This window comes from Antrostomus carolinensis, unplaced genomic scaffold (genome assembly GCF_000700745.2).
Source record: "Antrostomus carolinensis isolate BGI_N321 unplaced genomic scaffold, ASM70074v2 scaffold2989, whole genome shotgun sequence".
In the NCBI taxonomy this organism is placed as follows: Eukaryota; Metazoa; Chordata; class Aves; order Caprimulgiformes; family Caprimulgidae; genus Antrostomus; species Antrostomus carolinensis.
The window spans coordinates 54734-78086 of record NW_010340465.1 but is presented as its reverse complement, the minus strand read 5'-3'; the positions used below and the strand labels follow the sequence as shown (position 1 = coordinate 78086).

Sequence of the window (23353 nt, the reverse complement as noted above, 5' to 3'; positions counted from 1 at the left end):
CAATTGGAATGGGAGAGAAGGAGAGAGATAAATAAAAATCTATACTTAAGACTTATAGTCTGAAAGAAGGTATTTCTGCCTTCACTATCTTTAGTTGTTAGTAATTACTAATAAGCTTAGATAAACAGGCAGATATCTTTGCAGGCATTGAAGAAGTGAGATTTAAATCAGAATCACTGATAGTCAAGCTTAAAGGAGAAAGAGAGAATCAAAAAGCTTTGACAACTAAAATTTGTGGGACTTTCTAGAAGTGGCCCAGCATAGAGAAAGAACTACCACAGATATCTAAAACAATGTTTGGAACTTGCTAGATATTAAGAATTGCACTGTTGTTTTAATAAATGTCAGATAATAACTCTATTTTTCAGTCATAGACTGAAAGCATTAATTCTAAGCCTTTTGCTGATAAATTTTGCGTTCACGTATTGGACTATTTATTACGATCCATTTCTCTAGTCTTCTGTCACTTCAGCCATGTTTTATTATTTATTCATAGAACATTATTTATAATCATCAGTTGGAATAGTATAGTAGCAAAAAAAAAAACCCCAACAAACCAAAAACCCAGAGAAGTAAGAAGTCAGCTTACAGGAAAGATAGCCACTGTCACTTCAGCCATGTTTTATTATTTATTCGTAGAACATTATTTATAATCATCAGTTGGATTAGTATAGTAGCAAAAAAAAAAAAAAACCCAACAAACCAAAAACCATCAGAAGTAAGAAGTCGGCTTACAGGAAAGATAGCCGAAGTGTAATCATTCAGGTTTCTTCTCATAGAGGCAGGATCTAGTTTTGAAAATACACCATCAGCAGCCCCCTCACAATACATGTGAAAAATACCCCAGACCAGAGATGCTATCAAGAAAGAATACTGTAGCCACCAGCACACTGTTACATGGACATTTTAGATGAATGCATTCAATACCGTTCTGTCTCTCATTCGTGTTCTGTGGGCTGTGCTGATTGTTGGTTTCCTGTGTGCTTTGTGCAAGTAGAGCTAAGCTACACTTACCAGATGTGCTACAGTAGGTGAACCTCTAGTGATTAATGATTGCTAGTTTTGAAATATGCAGCCAACACTAGCACAATGGTTTTTGTAAAAAACCTGCAGATATGTTTGGCAAGGCCTGTAGCAAAGAGGAAATAGCCATACCTATTTCATGTAATACATGCTAGAAAAAAGAGTCTGGTCATAACTACCAGTTACTCTGATAAGATCCATCCTCTCAGCCAACTAAACAAATGTTGGACTGCTTTGATTAGATGTTGCCTCTGTTCATATTTTTTGCCAAAAGACATTTGATCTTTTCTGAATGTAATGAAAAATGTGATGTAATAAAGAATCAATATTCATATCTCCTATGCTATCAATTCTGATGGAGGAGATAGATAACATTTAGAACTCCAATACTGTTTGCATGTGCCAGAGTAAAGGGCTCCATCTTCAATTTAAACAAGGGAGAAATGAACTGGAAAATCATATAACTCTTGTTAAAAATTCTCTTAGGACAAAACAGTGATTTTCTAAAACTACTGTCCAAGGCCTCTAACAAAGAAAGTAAAAATAATAGAGCCACTCTGCTAACTCCATCAATGTTTACAGATTTTACCCAGTATATTGTACTTAGAAGCATCAGAAGCTGTAGAAATAGAAAATTTTTCATCATCTTGTATATTTCAGCTTAATTTATCCCTAGGAAATAAATTAGTCTAAAAAGCGTAATTTTAGTCATACCTCCAGGCCTTACTCTTATTGAAATTGATCTGAGGACATCTTAAGGCTTTAGAAATCTCCAGTATTGATTTGCTATAATTTTAGATGTTTCTATTGTCTGTGATAAAAGAAACCACTTAGGTGCTCTTTTTAAGATTTTTTTCTTGAATGGAACATAACAAACTTCTGAAATTGTGTTAAAAAAATAATATGTGTTCAGTTCATAACTGATCAGTATGAAGATTGTACCTACAATAATTTTTATTCTTTTGATAAACCCAGAATATGCCTTCTATAAAATGGGGCCCCATTACTCTAAGTGCTCCATAAGCATAAAACTGCCATAAAATCAATGCTTATACTCTAAGTAATTGTGTCTACATGATTGATATTATTTGCATGCTTCAATCCTAACAGCTTAATCACCCGTGCAGGTGCAAGTGGGTCTCCTCAGTCTCATAGTTCCTTCTGTGTCTTCATACCATGCCCCAGATGTGTCAGACACACCACTTCAAACCTCACTGTAAAAAGCTTTACCTGACAGGTAGCCCTCTTACCTACCATGGGAAGCTGAGTGATATTTGGTGAGAAGGATAGTGTTTTTTCTTTCACCTAGTTGGCATAGTTTTTCTTTTAAGTACACTATGATACATGTGCCTGAATTTTTTCGTTATGCACTTTTCCATGCTTTTCCAAGCCCTTGACACTTCAGTTATTATCCTTGGCCTCCATCTGTGTGCCAGCATGGTCTACTCCCTGTGGGAAAAGGGGAACCAAGTGGAGAGGTACATGCCACATGGCCCAGGAATTCTTATATAAAACTACCCATGTGTAGCTTTCAAGCATGTTGGTATTTTGGCTGATGTTCCTTAAAAAAGAAGTATAGAATGACAGTAAAAGTTCAAGGTTACTTTTAACAGCTAAGATTTCCTTCATAGATTTCCTTCTGTAAAACTAGGAAGTGGTAAAGGTATTACTAACGATTCACTAATAGTTCTATTCTAAGACCATGACTAAGCAGTTTAGAGTTTGCATTACAGTGTCCATGAGTCATAAGAATGGCTCATGATTGAAGAGATTGATTTGTAAAAAAATGCTGTGAATGTGGATAAATCTTTTTACATCAAGAAAAACTTATTCTAAAACAAAAGTTGTATATGGCTTCTTAATGTTGTTTGCTTTTCTTGAAAATAAGAGATAATACCAGGAATTAAAAATATTTTTAGTTTTCAGAATTTTGTTCTTATACTTTTGTTCTAAGCATTTTCATGTGTCAAGGAAAGAGTTACATTAAACAGAAAGCCTGTATTTACCTACTGATAAGATAAAGAAAAAAGGAAGATATAAAAGGCTCCATTGTCTCTGTGTAATGTAGGTTATGAGATACAACATTAATACCTGTTTTTTTTTCAGAAAATATTGTTTAGAAATATACAGGAGTCATCACAATTCTGATTACTATTTGATATATTAGAAATTTATCTATATTTATATAAGACATACTACCTCTTTTGAGCAGCTGCTGTTTTGCTTTTTATCCCAGTCTTTGTTTTGAGATGACAAAGTATCCCATGGAGGAACTGGCAAATGTCTTAGATGTGAGTTTTATGTTCGAATGTTTCAGTATTTTCAGTGCATTAGTAAGCAGTTCCTTGTATTTTCTCCCTAATAAAATGTTCGCTTGCTTCTGTCTTCTAAAGTTCATTGATGAAGTAGCTGCTATGTGGACTTGAGATTTCCCTGTGGTGCCTGGCACTTTTTCTTTTTGCCTCAGTAATATATAAAATCTGGAACTGAAAGGGAATAAAAAGATCATCTAGTAAATTCTCCAAATACAGAAAGGAAAATAATTTTCCTTTTCCAAGAATTTGTTGGATGGAAATAGAGTTATTGACTCATTTGGACCCTGGTCTGAAGAGTAAAGGCACACCATTGCACATGTATAGCTATGATGATATGTGCAGGCTATCTATGTTGACTGCACAGATGATTTTGCTTTTGATCTTGATCTTTTGCGTACCTGATAACATGGCAAACCCAGTTTCTTTGTGGTGCTATGTAGGAAGAGGTAACTGGCAACTCAGAGGTGATAGCTGCTGTTCTTAATGGTGCACAGTTATGTAAGCAATTTGTTGTACAAATTTGAACCAATTAGACTAAAGCATAGCAAGAACGAATTGGAAGTATTCACATCTGCTGTTTTCCCTGTCTAAACCAAGTCTTTGCACCAAGCAATTGGGAGGTGACATCCTGAACCAGCCCTTACCTGTACCTTACTTTTGCAGAATTTTTGGTCATTTAATGCATAGTAATATAACCTTGCTTTGGAAGGGACGAGTTGTGTTTGCAAAAACCCAAAGCAAATGAGAGGCAGTTTGTGAAGTTGCTTGGTCATCACTCTCCCTGTTAAACAGAATCACTTCTAATACCCAAATTATGAGATTTAGAGATCTGATGCACAGCGTGATATAATGTCCTTGGTCTCACAAGTAGACCACTGATCCTCTGCCATTGTGTCTGCACAGCACATGCATAAACTTGATGCTGGAGCTTGTCTTGGGTTCTTCGTCAGTATTTTTCATATAGTAGACTTCAGTGTTAATATGGAGGAGAATGATTGCTGTGTAAGGTGTGATAGGACACTACTGTGGGCTTAATACCATAGAATCCTAAGAAGGAGGACCTAGGGAACTACAGGCCAGTCAGCCTTATCTCAGTCCTTGGAAACGTAATGAAACAGCTCATCCTGAATGCCATCTGTAAACATGTGAAAGACAAGAAGGTCATCAGTGGTAGTCAGCATTTATTCACTAAAGGGAAATCATGCTTAACTAACCTGATTGCCTTCTATGACAGGACAACTGGCTGGATAGACGAGGGGAGGGCAGTGGATGTTGTATACTTGTACTTGAGCAAGGCTTTTGATACTGTGTCCCATGACATCCTCATTGGCAAACTCAAAAAGTGTGGACTTGATGATTGGATGGTGAGGTGGATTGAGAACTGGCTGAATGACAGAGCTCAGAGGGTTGTCATCAGTGGTGTGGAATCAAGTTGGATGCGTGTATCTAGTAGTGTCCCCTAGGGGTCAATACTGGGTCCAGTGTTGTTCAACCTATTTATCAATGACTTAGATGAAGGAACAGAGTGCCTCCTCAGCAAGTTTGCTGATGGTACTAAACTGGGAGGAGTGTCAGATACACCAGACAACTGCGCTGCCATTCAGAGGGACCTTGACAGACTGGAGAGATGGGCAGGGAAGAACCCCATGAGGTTCAATAAGGGAAAGTGCAGGGTCCTGAATATGGGAAGGAATAACCCCATGGACCAGTACAGGCTGGGGGCTGACCTGGAAATCAGCCCTGTGGAGAAGGACCTGGGAGTCCTGGTTGGACAACAAGTTAAATATAAGCCAGTGGTGTGTTCTTGTGGCCGGGAAAGCTGACGGTATCCTGTGTTGTATTAGGAAGAGTGTTGCCAGCAGGTCGAGAGAGGTTCTCCTCTCCCTCTACTCAGCCCTGGTGAGGCCCCACCTGGAGTATTGTGTCCAGTTCTGGGCTCAGTGGTGTGTTCTTGTGGCCGGGAAAGCTGACGGTATCCTGTGTTGTATTAGGAAGAGTGTTGCCAGCAGGTCGAGAGAGGTTCTCCTCTCCCTCTACTCAGCCCTGGTGAGGCCCCACCTGGAGTATCGTGTCCAGTTCTGGGCTCCCCAGTACAGAAAGGACATGGAACTCCTGGAGTGTGTCCAGCGAAGGGTGACTAAGATGATTAAAGGACTGGAGCATCTTTCATATGAGGAAAGGCTGAGGGAGCTGGACCTGTTCAGCCTGGAGAAAAGACGACTCAGAGGGGATCTGATTAATGTTTATAAACATTATCTCTCTAAAGGGAGAGTGTCTAGAGGACAGGGCCAGACTCTTCTCATTGACCCCCAACAATAGGATGAGATGCAATGGGCATAAACTGCAGCATAGGAAGTTCCACCTGCACTTAAGGAAGAACTTCTTTACTGTGAGGGCGACTGAGCACTGGAACAAGTTGCCCAGAATGGTTGTGGAATCTCCCTCCTTGGAGATATTCAAAAACCATCTGAACAGACTCCTGGTTCATGTGCTTTAGGAGTCCCTGCTTGAGCAGGGTGGTTGGACTAAATGACCTTCAGAGGTCCCTTCCAACCTCAACCATTCTGTGATTCTGTAACTGTTTGGGTTGGAAGAAACATTTAAAGATCATCTCGTTTCACCTCCCCTGGTGTGGGCACGAACATTTTCCACAGGGTTGCTCAAAGCAACTTGAACACTTCAAATGTAGGGCATCCACAACTTCTCTGGGTAACCTTTTACAGTATCTCTCCACCCTCATTGTAAAGAATTTCTTCCTTATGGCTAATCTACATTTACTCTCTTTTAGTTTTAAACTGTTACCCCTTGTCCTATCACTACAGGCCTCGGTAAAGAGTCTCTCTCCATGTTTCTTGTAAACCCCCTTTAACTATGGAAAAGCCAGAAAAAGGTCTTCTGGAGCCTTCTCTTCTCCAGGCTGAACAACCCCAACTCTCTCAGCTTTTCTTAATAGGAGAGGTGTTCCAGACCTCTGACCATTTTTGTGACCTTCCTCTGGACCTATTCCAACAGATCCACGTCTTTCTTGTGCTGGGAACTCCAGAGCTGGTTGCAGAACTCCAGGTGGAGTCTCGCTAGAGCAGAGAAGAGGGGCAGAATCACCTCCTTCAACCTGCTGGCCATGCTTCTTTTTATGCAGCCCAGGATATGACTGGTTTTCTGGGCTGCGGGTGCACGTTGCTGGCTCATACATATTTTTTTCATCTACCAATATCCCCAAGACCACCTCTGCAGGGCTGCTCTCAATGCCTTCATTTCCCAGCCTGTACTGATACTGGGGGCTGCCCTGACCAAGGGGCAGCGAACTGTCTGCATAGACTTCTTTTATGGTAGTGTTAACCTATTTTGCCTAATTAATCTCCTTATTTCTCTGTGTATTGAAAGGGGGTGTATTGAGCCAGATTAGAGAGTATAACCATGCTGCTTATAGATTCCTGATAGTAACAATATTCCTTTTGGTTTTATTATTGCATAAGATGCTATTTATTTTTGTCTCAGAAGAATGAGACACAATGTACGTGTCTTCTCTGCAGCAGTTTTATTTCCCTTTCCCTTCCCTTTCCCTTATCTGCAAGTTCTTGGTTCACTGGTGTGAGAATGAGTTTACAGAGAGAGACATTTAATGCTATGCCAAATCAATGCAATGAGTTTCTCTGGCATTCAGCTCTGAAAATAGGACTTATTCAATGTATAGTTGACCCCAGTGAAGAAGTATGTTGTACTCTGTATGTTCTCAAAATGTAATGTATTTCCATGTAATATGCTTATTATGTTACCATTTTTTCATGCATCTTCTGAGCAATTTTTTATTTTTAAAAATTCTTTAAATCATTTTAACAAAAAAAGTTATTCTTCTGCTGTATTTGCAATCCTGACTTGTCATTCTGATTCAAAGATAAAGCATTGAAAGAGATGACATTTTATATAAAATTTTTATTTTTATCTTTTTATGGGAGATACTTATTTTTAAGTACATAATAAATAGTATGTTGTACTCGCATAACTTGGAGATAATTTTCCTGTCTGAAAAAATGGCCTTTAAGTACAGGTATTAAAATGAATCTCTAGGGTAACATATTCTGAGAATTTTACAAGTCCATTTATTTAAGGTTGTGATTTTTTCTTAGTCCAGCAAGATTAACTATTTGTTTTAAGAGGGACCCAATAGCTATCAAGTGCTGTATGCAATAATTGTTTGCTGTAAGTTGGTTCATCAATTTTTACTGCTAGGGGAGAATGACTTTTACATGTGGATAAAATTAAACTTGGGTCTAGAGCTGAAACTCTCCTTGAAGTATTTTTTGAGATACATTACAGTATAGTTTTCAGCATCTATGAGCTCTGTGCGTGTTGTAAATTAAACAAAACTCTCCTTCCATAAATGTAACTGCACAGTCTTAACTCCTGTCAACACTGGTAGAAATTATTTATGCAGAAGGATAGAAAAAACTGTAAAGTAATATCAAAGAAATATGATGGTAAGAAACACAACTTGCTTTGGGGGGAATGAGAATAAGCAAAGATTTTGTTGTAAATTGTTTTTTCAAGTATATCTGTTCTTTTCAAATACGCTTGAAAAGCAATATTGTCATGAACAGAGTTAAGGTGTTTAGGTTAAGATTCATCCCCTTCACTTCTTTCTGAGACAGATCCTTGGTTTCATCAGGTTCCTTGTGAATTATTAACTGCACTGTTAGTGAATATAGATCATTCCTGTAGCCTTGGTGTAAAAGAGGTACAGAGGGACAAGCTTTGCTGTTCCCAGACTTTCTCATCCCTTCTTTTCAGGGCTATAACCTTGTGGAAATGAATCTTGCGTGTGAACTAAATTAACTGAAACAGGAAGAGTATTTTTAGTAGAAATTACTTGAAGACCTTCTCTTAAGAGATGTGATGCTTCCTAGAAAGATCATGATCTATATATTAACACAGGGATTTTGCATCCCTAATTCCTTATTGTGTGGTATAAATTCCCAATACTGACTAAAAGAGACAAGAGTAAAATTAGCCTTTGTACAGACAGTAATGGAAAATTATGTCCCAGTTTATATTTATTCTGTGAGCAGAAACATTGTAAACCATGTGTACAAAAATAAATTTTCAAGTGCTTTTTTTCTTGTATAATAATTCTTATGAAGGAAAAAAAAAGAGAAAAATAAAAAAAATTAAGGAATATTTTAGAGAAAACCTGTTTTAGGTAATTAATTTCCACTCCAATATTAAAAAGACAAAGATTTTGAGAATTACAAATGTAAGATGCCAAATTCAGTCTGTCTGCAAATCAGCACTGTAACTAAGACAAATTATTTTCACCAAGTAGAGATAGTGGCAACATCAACCTCCTATTTTTAACCATGAAATACGCAAGTGTTCCACTGTCTATTTTGCACTTTTTCTTAAGTAACTGTGCTCTGTTTCCTCTAAGAAAAATAATGACTCACAAGTTTTAAATGACTTGTGTACTATTGATTTGCTGCAGTTCTTGAATCCCTGGTATACAGAATTGTGGGTTTCCAATGGGATCTTTTTTCTGATGGTTAAAATCTGTATATAAATAATAGAAATAAATATAAAAATAAGGTAAAAATTATCTCTTCTAATGCTCTATTAACTTTACTATCTAGGAATATAAGACTTTATAAAGCAATGAGCCTCTCATTTCCTTCACTATTGAAAAGGCAAAGTTCCAAGTGACAAACTTGTGCATTTCCAGCCAAAATCCACAGTTTACTTTTTCTTTATTTGTAAAAATACAATTTATTAAGTGGACAAAGAAGGGAAAAGAGGAATAATTAATTACAATCAACAATCACAATATGTTAAATTTAAAATAATATTCCCTGCAGGTAAAATTTTCAATTTTATATGGTGAAATACTAATGTCTCTGAGGTCAGAAATCTGCAGTTGCACTGAACAATAAATAACAACAGAAATAAAACCAGTAGCAATATTTTAATTGGAAAAAATGAAATGAGAGAGCATTTCAACAGTCCTGTATTTCAGGAAATGAAAGAAATTAAGGCCTGAACCTTCTTTAGGATTTGGTAATGTCACTCCCGCATAAATACAGACTTCTGTTGAAATCAGTGGAGCTCTGCGCAGGAGCCGGGTTTCTTGTATTTCTGCATGCCTAAGCAAGGAAACTAAAAAAGGGATATGTTAGCTTTATTTGACATTTGTTGAACTGGTGTTGGGGAATTTTTATTGTACCCCTTCAGTCAAATTAAACACACATTTGTGCTTAAATATAAAGATTTAATGAAGAAATGCATTGGGCGGAGACCTCCTGCTTAAGCGATTCTACAAGGAGGCCACAAAGATGCAACATGATCTAATTCCTTCTATACGCTTGCACCAACACCATCACTGTGAGCTTCAGCATCAGGCACCTTAACTGGGTGTTTGGTTCACCCTCCAGCAAAAGGAGCAGTTGCGTTCCACGATCCATTGCTACAAGATGATGCTTTGTCATTTCTTATCTCTTCAGCAAAGGAAACTTCACCACCTTACAGGGAGTCATTCTGTCTTTGGTATTCCTGCTTCCAGCCAGTTGGTCCTTCTTCCCCTCCATGTCAGATTGTTCCTTGGTCCTAAATTATCATTGGTGATCAGTAAAAATTTGAATTTCCCCTTCACTGGACAGTTCCTTTTCACAGTGTATTGGAGACAGAACTTACATTTAGAGTTCAAACCATGAATTCTTACTCTGAAATAGTGACTAGTGGTATATCCAAGGTTTCCACTAAGGCAAAACCATAGGCTAGAATCTTCATTTACTAGATAGTTATATTTTTTTCATATGTGACTTTATATAATTAAACTAATAAACATAAAATGTTTGTGTCAAAGTGTGCCTTATGCACAGAAAAAACCCCTTCTATTCTATAATATGCAAGCATATAGTCTGGAATTACAATTAATGTTTTAAAATTTTCTATCTTTAAATGTCTTATTTTTATTGTTTCTAAATGTTAATGTTGTGTTGAGGTACTTTGACCCCTAGGTAGGCAGATAAAAGAGAACAGATTCAGTTAGCTCTCAGGATGGTACCTGGATAAAGTAATTGGGTTAACATGAATAAAGCAGAATGCTTATCTCATCTTTAAAAAGAGGAGACTGTTGAGCTAGAAAGAAGGTAGAGCTTAAAAAAAAGTGGGGCTTAAAAAAAAAAAAAGTTTAGATACAAAAGAGGAGTTCAAGTCCCTGAAGTATGTTCTGATAAGGGGCAAAGAAAGACTGTTAGTTTTGCAAATCAGTTTCTGTAGGAAGTAGCAGTCTAAATACATGTCTACAACATCTATGAATGTAAGTCCTAGAGTGAACACAATATATCTGAACTGAATGTGTTTTACATATATTTAGATGTATTTCTATAGAGTGGTTTTTGAGGGAAAAATTGGAAAGTCTGAATGGAAGGAAACTGAGAGTATCAGAGGAATGCAAGGCCTTGCCACTTCATGATTTACCAGGGAAAAATTCTTTGCCTGTGCCCATAGGCTATTGAAATGATAAAGAGGAGAACTGGGGCTAAGTCCCCAAAAAGTATTATTGGGCTGGCAGAATATACTTGATTTTTTTTTTTTTTTTTAATGTGGAGTTTTGCTTTTATGAGTATTGCAGTGATAGTGTACTGGTTAATTGAAGGGAGCATGTTCTGTCTCTGCTGTAAAGACGACTAGTAACTTAAATGGAAGAGGTAGTATCTAACATTATTGGTAGGTAGATGATTCCAAAATGTGGGGTTTTTTTGTTTTGTTTTTTTCTTTCTTGAAAACATTTACTTTTCCAGTACTTATTCATGAGAAGGGGAAATGAGGCTATGTATTAGTAACAAGAATGTCCAGCTTAAGAGTATAGCTTTCATTTTAATTTTTTCCTTTTAGTTCTGAAAATAACATATTAAATTTTAAAAATGGTGCACTACCTGAAGATCCAAATGAAGAGAATGACTTAAACTGGTGTAAGTACCTCTATACAATACCTTTTGTGTCAGTACAGTAGAAATTAGACTATCTGCATAAACAAGATTTTGACATCTAAAGTATGTTCAGTAATTATTATTTATGGCTATGGTCAGTAACTTATTTATAGAAGAGTTTATCTTCTGATATATATAATTAAATGAAATGACTTATAAGGTTGCACTGTAGTTCTAATGATTTTGCCATTAGAAAAAAAGAAAAAGAAATCTATTTTTCTTTTTTAAGGGCCCGTGTGTGCTCGCTTCATGGAAGTCTGATACTGAGCCTTTGCAATTTACGTAATTTATTATTGAAAATACTCATCAACAGGGATTGTGCATTTCTTGGTCCTATTTCCTATGAAATATCAGTCAACAGTTCTGTTGGAACATATTAATCTAGAGCTACAGCCTTTTCTGAGGTTGTTGAAAGTTTACTTGAGCGAAGTTTGTAGGATAGCCTTATGAAATTAGTTTTGTCCTCTTGGAAAATATCGTTGTGTTTCCATGAGATCATGTAGAAAGCAGATTTGTAACCTGAATAATCTAACCCTTCTAGGTATATTGATTATCTCTTTTTGTATTCTGAGATATGATTAACAACCAACTAATACACAGTTCATAAAAATAAAAAGTATGTACCTTAAATAATGAAGTGGGGTACAACTATTGTACCAATTTATGAGTAGGTTACAAAAGTTTTAATGGCTTCAATCAGATTGGAGCTACAGAGACTTTTTTTATGGCATTTCAGGTCTTTGGAAACAAAATTATGTTTTCATTTCTTATAGAAGTGCACTTCTGCTTTGAGAATATTTCCTCTTCATTCTCGCAATAATATGGTGAACAAAATCTAAATAAGAGTCTTCTGTACATGTTTTACACCCTGATCTGGGAGAACATGTACTATTAAGGGTTAAGAGTCCTAAGTGAAAAGCAATAGGAATTAGGAATATTTTTTAATTTTGTAACAGTCATAATAAAAAGGAAGAAAACTGTTAAAAAATAATCAAAATTATTTATTAAATGTTATTTCTTTGGCGATTGTTTTAATTTCACAGAATCCAGAAAGAATGCGAGGAGGGAGGGCTCTCACAAGACTAATTAAGTCTGCTCCACAGTTTGGCTTACTTTAAATGAGGAAAAAATAAACAGGAGACGAGTTTGGGAGTTAGTGCCTTATTTAGTAAAAAATGAGTTGCTGTTAAGGCTGCCTTACCCTATTTGATGGAAGGGGACTTCAGTCCTGTTGGTGTGTGTTTGTTTGGTTGGTTTTGGTCATTGTTTATGTAGGCTTTAGAAATTCGTATCAAATTTCACTGTTAGTTAAAGCATGAATATTGGAAAACTAGTATTTTTGTTGTTTGGAAAACAATCTGGACTATGGAGAGAAAGATGGTGTCTATGCCTTTCTTTAGCTTGGTTCTTGGTATTTTTGAGGAGTGAAACAGTTCTATTTAATTGGCCAGAGTTTGGCATAGGTTTCTTTTGTGATCTTCACTCTTTTCTGTTGCCCTCACTTTCACTTCTGTTAAGTCTGCTGAACTTCCTAGAAAGCTAGCCAGCCAACTTGAATTAAAGTCTAGTTCAAAAGTAATCTGCATTATCAAAATTGCTTATCAGAAGAAAAACATGTAGTGAGAAAGCAGTCAGATTCTGCCAGATTCAACCCTAAGATTTTTGGTGTCTTGTGAAGAAAGGACTTTGTCAGCATAATGCTTTTGTGAAAGTAATGCAAAGAAAGCAAACTTGCCAATATTTAGTTTTTGTCGATTCTGCAGGATTTCAGACTGTAACAGAACATAGTTACTACCACTGAGAGCAAGATTGTTTGTTTAAGTAGTAGTAAATTGTACTACTATTTCTGGCAGTAGTCGTTTTTTCTTATAGGCTATATATCCTTAAAGAGTTTCTGAAGGTGAGAACTGCCTGTTTTCCCTGGTTTTGTTTTAGCACAGAAAGTAAGAACACAAATAATTACCAAAATGTATTTAAATAATAGAGCATGCAATATTGCAGGACATCTATGCAAGTGTAACCATAAATCCTGATTACTGATTACAAGTGTGTCTTAAATACTGATTACTACAGGAGGCTGTATACAGTATCCTTATATTTAAACTCAGGCAGTTTATTAATAAGCTACATTATTTTAAAACACATGCTGTTGTATCTAAATAGCCATTTTAACTTATTTTAACAGCTGACCAATCCAGCTTCCTGCATGAGTTCTTCAGTCCAATGGAAAAACTGTTCGTGGAAGGGAGAAGTTCTGCAGGCTTAGATATTCACTTCCTTCCCTTTAATCTGGAAAAACGTTACTGCATTGTCATTCTGGCTAATGAACTGGTAAGAATAGAAAGTATGTTCTGTGAGTGGTTTTCATGTGATAGTCTATTCAGTTAAGAATTGGAATATGTTTGCCAATTATGTGTGAATAGAGTAAATGAATATAGAAATTGGTTATGTACATGTTTTAAGTTAAAGTTTTTGCACACGTATGCAATTATAAAGATGTGACTGTTGTGCTAACTTTTAGAAATGAAAACATTTTTCTTTTTTTTTTTTTTTTGGTTAAAATACAATATTTCCATAATTCTTGGAGGAAAATGTTGCTTAAGAAATTGTCAGAGATTTACATAAGATTACAGGCTTCAGCTAAAAAAAATAAACCAAAGTTTACTTCTCTTTTATCTCCACATAATTAGAATTAAACTAAATGCTTGAAGTTACTTTTCATTGTAAAATCATTACAAATAAACATAATACTGCAAGAAATGTTAATTGGATGGCTTTTCTAGGCAATTCAGCTGCAAAACAAATAGGGAATTTAAATAATTTTTCTTGATGTGAGAGCAAGAATAATGCTTTTGGATAAGACATAGGCAGGGAAAGGATAAAGTCTTTATTATACTGTACTTTTTTGTGTATTTATCACTGTATCTAGGATACATTGTCAGAGTAGAATAATAAAAATTTTCCTTGGCCTGTCTCTTTTTTAATTTTTCTGCCAATCCAAATTTCATTCAGTCCTTTTCACCAATGCAGGTAAATCTTTTGAACAGATTGCACATGAATACCGACTCCATTTCAGTTTCTCTGTACTCATGGAGCCTGGGTTTTGCCACATATACTAAAGTGAAATTGATTTAATCAAATTATCAAAACCCAGTTTTTACCAGCTTTCAGAGCTTAAAATTTGCACTTTAGCTTCATTGATGTCCCTGTAATCCTTTATCTCAGTGGTCACAATCTTCTTCTTTCCGTGTCTTTAGTCAGTCTTTTCACCTCTTTAACCTCTCTGCTGTGTTTTTTCTCTAGCTGTCAATGTTTTTCAACACCCTGTTTTTTTTTTTTTTTTTTTTTTTTTTTCTAGTCTTATTTTATGTGTGGTTGATTTCAAGGCTTGCATTCTGCTTCTTACTTTTATAGTGCTACCTCTGTGTTCCAGCTTTCCCTTTGTGCAATTACATGCATCTGCCATTCTCTGACATGTTTTCATGATTTGTAATGATACTAACAATACAACTAAAACTAAATTACTTATGCTTTTTCTCCTGCACGGTCTCACCTTCCATGTTTTTAATTACTATAGAATGAAGGACTCCTGCTAGTCCTTACTGTTTATATGTTTGGTATTTGTTTTTATTGTTTAATTTAACTTCAGCTATGCCACCTGGCCAAATTAATCTTTTCCTTGCTTTTAAAGGAAAATGACACTAATGCAATGATGCCCAAGCCTGTATCTGACCTTGTTCAATATTTGAAACTACTGACCATTTTTTAAAAAAGCAAGCCATATGGCTGGAAGTGTTAAAAGAGTGTACAGTTCACTTGGGTTTCTTGAAAATTAGCAGAGACAGAAAAGGGATAGTCTGTCAAAGCCTACAGTAAGACAGTGAGCTCATGCCTTATTGGCACCAGGGAATCAGCCACAAAGAGGCTGTATAAATGTCCTCATGTCAGAAGATAGCAATCTTTGTAGATGGTTCAATGAAGCATCAATCCACTGCTCAGCATAATTCAGAAGGAGAAATTATTAGGAAAGAAATAAACATTAAAATGTGAAACCTCGGTATACCTTTCTAAATAGCTATGGTGTACGCATCTTGAATAATGTGTGCTGTCAGCCCAGCAAGCAATATAATAGGAATAGGGAAACAAAATAAAGAAAGAAGCATGATCAAAAGGATGTAACAGTTTCTTTATAGTGACAGATACTTAAAACAGTTAATTTCCTGTAATTAAAAAAGAGATTGTTAAGAGAGATGACAGGTACATAGAATTATGAATAGTTGCAGAAAACTAATAGAGCAGCTGTGGCAGGATATGCAAACTGAACCAAATTAAGTACTTTTTCATATACAACATTTAACTTCTGTAACTCATAGGACACTTTGGATGCTAAAACTGTTAACTAGTTCAAAAGAAATTAGACAAACTCATGAACATTAGGTCCATCATTTTTATTCAATGAAATATCTAGATGCAGTCTCTAGACAAGGAAGACTCTAACCTACTGGTTCCTGCTAGCAGATGTGACAGGGATCTTCTTTTACTTACTGTGATTTTATGCTCTTTCTTTAGACCTCTGCTATTGGCATTCACCCTGTTTGTTTCTTTAGTAGAAGCACAAGTATATACCCTGAATGAGAAGAGAAGGCTCATGCTACATTATGTATAGAGTCTGAGAACAGAATAATTTTATGAGGAGAATGGAAATGGAAACAATGGCAAGAATGAGACAATTGGAGGAAAGCAAATCTAAGAGACGTGGTCAGAGCTATGGGACAGTTATACTTGAAGTGCAAAGGGAGAAGAACATTTCTACCAGGCCCAGTGTAGCCTGTAGTGGTGATCTAGAAACAACTAAATTTAGACACCTAACTACTAGTCACCATTCTTATCAAAGAACTAGTTGACCTTACCATAGCAGGAAGCATTAATGCCTCAGAGAAACCACTGTTATGTCCTGTATGGTAACTACTTCTGAAACATCTAGTCCTTTCAGCTTAGCTGAGTAGGTGGGATGCATTTAAAGGCTGCTGAAAGTGCAAAATTTTTGGTATGTTGCACGTCAGGTTAGAAAAATTAAGTCTCATCCATGTAGCTGTTTAATTTGTAAGAAAATACAGTAAATCTCCCAGGGAAAGATGAAACTGAAAGATAGCTGATATGATTTTAGGGCCATTCAGTAATGGCACAAGTAGAAATCGCCTTGCTTAAATATTGTGTATGTGCCTGCAATATTTCAATCTTACCATTATCTGATTGACAAACAAGTGTAGCTACCATGCTGTTATGATGATTAAATAGTTTCATACAATTATGAAGTATCATTCAAATATGCAGTTGTACTGTATATAATCTAATGTATAATTTAATCTAGTATTTCTGTAATATTTTCCTACCTACCTTTGCTGTGCTTTTGACAAATGGACAAAAACAGTAATCAGAATAAGACTGCTTCTTCATTACTATCAGTGAAGAGGGTATTGAGTTTCAAATCAGTAGTTAGACTTGAATCTTTCTAGGAATCATATCTGTCATTGCATCAGCTATATATCTGTAATAAAAACAAGAAGATACACTGATCTGGGTTTGTTGACCTACTCAAGTATGTTGCTTACATTGTTTTGAACTAATCTGTATGTTAACTTTTCCAAGGTTTGAAATGACAGCACAAGTTGTCAAATTTCTCAAGAATTCACTTCAATATTTCTTTATTTTTAAGGAAAAATAGAAATTTACATTCTTCAAATTTTTAGCATAGATCTTTTCAGAGAAGAAATTATATATTAGTTAACGTATCTGGGTTGCTTTTTCTGTATAACTTTGTTTCTGGGAGCTAATGTAAATGTGAACAACCCATGGTTTCAATGATAGTGATTTATTAAGTCATAGTTTAAGAGTATCAGTCCAGACTTTCACATCTAAATGTCTATTATAAAATTAAGTAGTTTATTAAGAGAACTCTTTACTAGCTGTTGTTCTTAACTACTGACTGCAAATTCTTAGTAGCTATACATTCCTTTGAAACACCAGTTGGCAATGTGATTAGATAAATAGCTAATTGTAGTTCAACAGCTATTTTATTAACAATTTTTGTTAACAGTAAACCCTACAAAATGTTGATGCTATCCTGCTGTTGATGCAGCGATGGAAAATGGAAATATAAGGCATTAAAACCGTGGAGATACTAGCTAAACTCAAAATACACTGAAATACCCATTCTATTCCAAAGCATCAGGAAAAAACTCAGCAGAAAGAAAGCAGGATTTGTGTTCTAGAAAATCAAAAAGCAAGAATTCTTCAAAGCAAAGAGGGAAATGTGGAAGTTTGTTCCTACCTATAAGTAATGACAAGAAAAGTAACTGATAGTAGAATGGCATCCTAGGAACCAATATCTTCATGAAATTAATTATATGTGCTGTGAGCTTGTTAATGGTCCTTATGGAGCCAAAACACTGTGTCAAACAGGAATAATTCCTGTTTAAATTGGTTCCCAGGAGTGACCGTTAGTTTATGTGTGGGAAACCAGTTTTGCTGTAGGTTTCTTTAATCCTTCTCAAGGAAGATTTGTCTGAACTCTTGAAGCAAGGAAGGAGAGAAAATACGAGCAAGGCTGAATAGTTTTCCTTTTGCTGGGTCAGAAACATCATTCTGATGTTTTCAGCCTTAACACCAATATCTGAAAAAACTATGAATAAAGGCAAAATAAAAAGCAGACTAGTCTTGTGTTATTGACCAATATTAAAGGGAAAACATTGCATTGTTTGGCAGATGGACTAAATTATATAAGTAAGTTATTTCCTTCATATCTGGAATGAAAAATAAAAGACAGAATATGCATTTTTAGGGCAGAGTTTTACAGAATGTGAATATGAAATAAAGAGATGACCTTCTGTGCAAATGATATCAGTTGTTTCAGCAGCATTTGATCCTTTACCTTGCAATCAGTAGAAGCTAAAGTTGTCTAAAAAAGTTTGTGGCAAATAAAAAGAAGTTATCAAAGCAGTAGTAATATATCTATTCAATCTCCTGCCTAATTCAGATAGATATATAGGTATCTTTTAGTTTCAGGATGTTCTGATTGTGGCCTTTATAATTTGGAGTACTCTTAGTGAGTTTTCTTTTGTTAAAAAATAATTTCTGTCTTTCATTTGTACCTTTTTTTTTGTTTAATCTATAATTCAAAGTCTTATTTCTCTGCTAAGTAATTTATCCTTTTCTCTATGACAAATTGCTATCTTCCTTTGTTCTAGGTTATGTTTATGTTTACTTTCAAGCTTCTGTAGGTTTTCCATTATTTTTGATGAAATAATTAAGATTTGTTTACTTTATTTCTTCTTAATGGAGAATTTATACATGATACTAACTTGCCTTGAATTTTTCTCTTTTTTGGTTTCTAGAGAAAGGTTACTGGCTCAAAATGACTGTAAACATTTTTTAAAAAACGCTCTTAGTAGTGAAGAGCAGTGGAGTAAGCTCATATATGTGTTTAAATTAAATGTGGCTATAGCACATAATTAGAATTCACTTTATTGCTGTATTTATGGGTCAGGGTATCCTCCTTCAGTTAAATTATATGAGGAGTTGGAAAGGATACAAGTAATTGAAATTTCTTGACTTTTCAGATTTAATATTCTCCCATAAAGGTACTTTATTATCATAACAGGGTTTGAAATTATTATTTTATTTAAATATATTTTAGAATAATGATTCTTCTGAATATGTAAATTATTTCACAAGTCAGGTCTTAAGTATCACTAGGATATCTTTGGTTTTAGTTTTAATATTTTGCCTTCTGTTCTGCATGAGTTGCTTTCTGAATTGCGTGGATGTGTATGTTCTTGTGTTTCAGATTGGAGAATTTTTATACCTGATAGAGGGAACAGGTGATATGCCTTTGCCTTCAGGATTACTTCCAATGGATAGTCCAAATGTTTTGCATTTTAGCAGTATGTTAGAAGGTAAAGTGAATAGAAGGGAGAAAAGAGTAAAATAGAGAAAATTATTTTTCTTTGCAAATATTCTTTAGTTCCTGTGCATTTTTATTAAAATTAAATACATCTAGTAAAAGCGATTGTTTATAGTGAAATGAAATAAAGATATTACAGTGTAACTATCAGCTATTTCTTTTAATGTTGTCCAGTCCTTTCTCTTCAGAGAGGCAACTAGTTGTTAGCTATCTTCTCCAGCTTTCTCATATTGTTTTCAACATAGTCTACATAAATATTTTTTCATAATTTCTTTTCTTTTCTACTTCAGAATATAGATTGTAGCTAGATGTACCATGGTGAGACACTGGAACAGGTTGCCCAGAGAAGTTGTGGATGCCCCCTCCCTGGAAGTGTTCAAGACCAGGTTTGAGGAGGCTATGAGCAACCTGGTCTAGTGGAAGGTGTCCCTGCTCATGGAAGGGGGGGTTGAAACTAGATGATCTTTAAGGTCCCTTCCAACCCAAACCATTCTATGATTCTATGATCTTCACCTAGAATTTTGCTAGTTCTAAAACACGAGTTTTGCACGCAGTGTTGCGATTTGATAGGTAGTCCAATACTTCTGTTTTCAAACAGACTGATAAACTGCTGACAGTCCTGTTTCAGAAACAGTGTGGCTATTATTTAAAGTAATTGCTGGTGGCTTCCTTTAAAGGGGAAGCAACATCATTTAAAGGGATAAAAGAGTGGCTGTGTTGTGTAGGTAGCAAAAAGATTTTTTTTTTTTTTTTAAAAAAAACTTTCATTACTGTCATAATAGTAGTAACACTAAAGTCTGGGATTTTTTATTAAGTATGAAAAGCAACTTTTGCTTTGGATTTCAGTCTCTGTTTTTATTTCCCCATTATGATTAATAAAAAAAAGTATTACTGGAGTAAATAGTATCTATTAGAGTAATAGCATGTAACTAAACATCAAAGGAATTTTGTATTCTTTGTTTTTTGTTGTTTTTTTTTTTTATTATTTAACAGGTCCAAGTGCAGTAAAACCAGTTTTATATTTGAAATGTGGTCTTGCTCAGATTCTTGAAGAAAATCTAAGGATTCCATTGATCAATGAGTCAAGAGAGAGGGCCCTGGCCATTGCTGCACAACAGCAGATGTCAGCTATTGAATATGAGAGAAGAAAGATCACAGGGACTCTACAGAGCAGCAGTGTTCGAGTTGCAACTGCATTGTTAGGGCTGTCCAGAATAGAGGTGAGAAAAATAGTAATCTGTTACTGCAATAATTTAGTTGATCTTGATTTGTAGGACTGAATTTTTTAAGTTTCAGGAAATAGCATGAAGTTATGGGTTTTTTTTCACACATTCTGTAATCTGACAGTTACTAATCCCAATTCCTCTCAGACACTGCAATATCTAACATGTTCATTCTGAAGCTACTTCCTCACTCCATACTATTAAGTACTTCCTTTAAGAAATCTTGGCTGCAGTTAAAAAAGATGATTAACATTTTACTTCAGTTATCTTCTGAAAAATACCCATTGATTTAAAAACCCTTTCATACTCCATGTAGTAGTTATCTGTATTAGTGTCCTTCCTTATGCAGGTTTTTGTAAGAAGTTAAAATTCTCATACAGGATTTTTTTTTTGTTGTTTTTAAAGAGTAGACTTTGAGAATAAATCAAAGAGCAGGACAGACTTTTCCTTGTCTTGCAGTCAATACAAAATAATTTTGGCAAAAACCACAGATCCTCCTTATAAGCTATAGCTCCCTACTTATACATCACTCCAACCCAGAGGTATTTTCCCAAGATTTCAACATCTAGAAACAAAAAATTTTCTCGAGGTAGTCCGTTAAACATTCAGTTAGTGCTTCTAAATAAATTTATAATAACAATATTGCCAAATAAGCAAGCTTTTTTTCTCATGAAAATAGAATTAGAATGCTCTCATAGAATTAAAATGTAATCTTCTATGGATGATAACCACACCCTGCGTTTTAATTTCCCTTGTGAACCTGATGTTACCTGTCCTTAGACAGATTGTTGGGCAGCTGTGCTATTCCAGTTTTCCAGTTAGACTGTTCCCTGAGTGTAGTTCAGTGCTACATGATTCCCAGTACTAAGAGGAAAATAATTTTCCCTGGTGTCTTGATGTTGCTAAATTTATTACTTTTGTTTACAGATAAATTTAAAAATTAATCTAAAGTAAATTAAATAAGGAAAAATGAGAGTAGATTTAATCTGTTACATGTTTGTAGTGGAACAAGAATAGTAACTGTGTAATCTAGACTCAGATAATTTCCTTTTGGATTAGAGCTAATCCACTGCTGTGGTAACGCTTTATAAACTTCTCATAATTGAATTCCCTTAATACCACAGACACTTAGCAAATACTTGAAAGACTTGACTGCTCTGAAGCTGTGGATGTAATCAAGACAGAACATAATAGTAACACTCTTTGTAGCACTAGGTATGCTAAGATCTAATATGAGTTCTAAAATTACTTGTATTGTAGAAGAGTGGAGGACAATTAGATTAGTTAGAAAATACATAATGGTGGGTACTAACACTGAATAAAATATCATGTGAAAAGTGATACTAAAATGTAGAAAGTATTTTACTCCATATACAGAGAGACTTATAATTGCTTATGAGAAATAAAATGGAGAAGTTCTGCTGTATACTGATGTAGAAAAGACAAAGATCTCAATATGGTAATCCACTATGCAAATTAAATTCTGAAAAGTGTTCCTAATAACTTTTGGTTATAAATTCTTACTGTCTGTATAAAAATGACAATATAGAAATGTTGGTGGCATTAAGTGAAGAAACTTTTTTTGAGGGGGGCTGGTGTTCTGCAATTAAATTTGGAGCTGAAGTATGGTTTTAGGTTCGTTGTCTAAACTGTCCCATCATCACCACCGAAAGATCCCATCCACAGCTGCTGTGGTTTGATGAATTGAATTGTTTAGGCTCATGAAATCCTTTGAAAGATAGGTCGTAGGTTACAGATAAATCTAGAATCTCTGGAAATCTATTATTCTCTTCCCTTTTTGGTTTCTATTCCATCTTTCTCCTCACTTGCTGCAGTCATAATTGTTTTATATAATGGATGAACAGAAGGGAATATTCTCTTACATTATTACTACTTGGTCCATTTTTTGCCTGTAAAATTGAAGAATAAATACGTAAATAATTGCATGCTTTCCATTCTTATTAAACTACATTTTACTAATGCTTACTAAAATCACATAGAAAATAGTAATAAATGTAGGCCATATTTTTGGGGTTGAACTGGATATGCATATTCAGTAACTTGTGCTGTGTGTTTTTACTCGACCTATCTATACACATGGTTGAAAGTCTTAGCTATTTTTGTACTACTGTTTTTCCTCACTGTAAGAAACAAAGACCAGTTTTGATTGTCTTTAATGATTAGAGTTACCAAAAAATAAAGGATATTTATTTCTTTCCCGTAAAAGCTGTCGTACTGATCAGAACCTATTTACTGTGTTGGGTTTTTGTTCTAAATGGTGTTACTGCTGGGCCAGTATTAGTTAATGTGCAATCAGAGTACAGAAGTGACAATCAACAAGCCTGAGGAGTTTGGAAATGGATGTTCAAAGGACATTCAATGGAAAGGAGCAGGAGTCTTAGCTAAAATTTTATTTCTGTCTTTTACATCATAAATTAGTTTTAAATCAGCTAGAAATAGAATTTTAATAGTTTATTTTACAATCTTGGGCACTGATGGACTTCCTAGCAGCAAGGTTAAGTAGTTAACCTGCCATTCTTCCTCCCTGTCTGCCAGAAGTAACCTCTACTGCCCTGCCAACACAACCCAAACCATTTGTTAAAGGATTTTTTTTTTTTTGCTTAAACTTTAGTATAATTTAAAAAAAAAAATAAATGTGAAACCAAATAGCATCATAATTTAATAAAGCAGTTAGGGTAATGTAAGTAATGAAGAGAGAAGAAGCCTTAAGCTGTTTAATTCTATTAGTATATATCCTATAAATATACACAAGGCTTAAAAAACCAGAAACTAAATAATAACCTTGTTGCATGCCTGTTTCAGACAGTGATTTCTTTAATCGTTTTCAAT

General features: G+C 35.0%; 1 protein-coding gene across 1 annotated transcript in view; it reads left to right on the top strand.

Moving 5' to 3' along the window:
• The window catches only part of LOC104531295 (cilia- and flagella-associated protein 47), a gene marked incomplete at both ends in the record, with an annotated part of 74806 nt that overhangs the window by 8784 nt on the left and 42669 nt on the right, over positions 1-23353 (top strand). Inside the window, 2 exons of the mRNA XM_010176145.1 lie at positions 19164-19272; positions 20274-20500. Coding sequence (XP_010174447.1) covers positions 19164-19272; positions 20274-20500 — 336 coding nt within the window. The remainder of the gene's footprint in view (positions 1-19163; positions 19273-20273; positions 20501-23353) is intronic.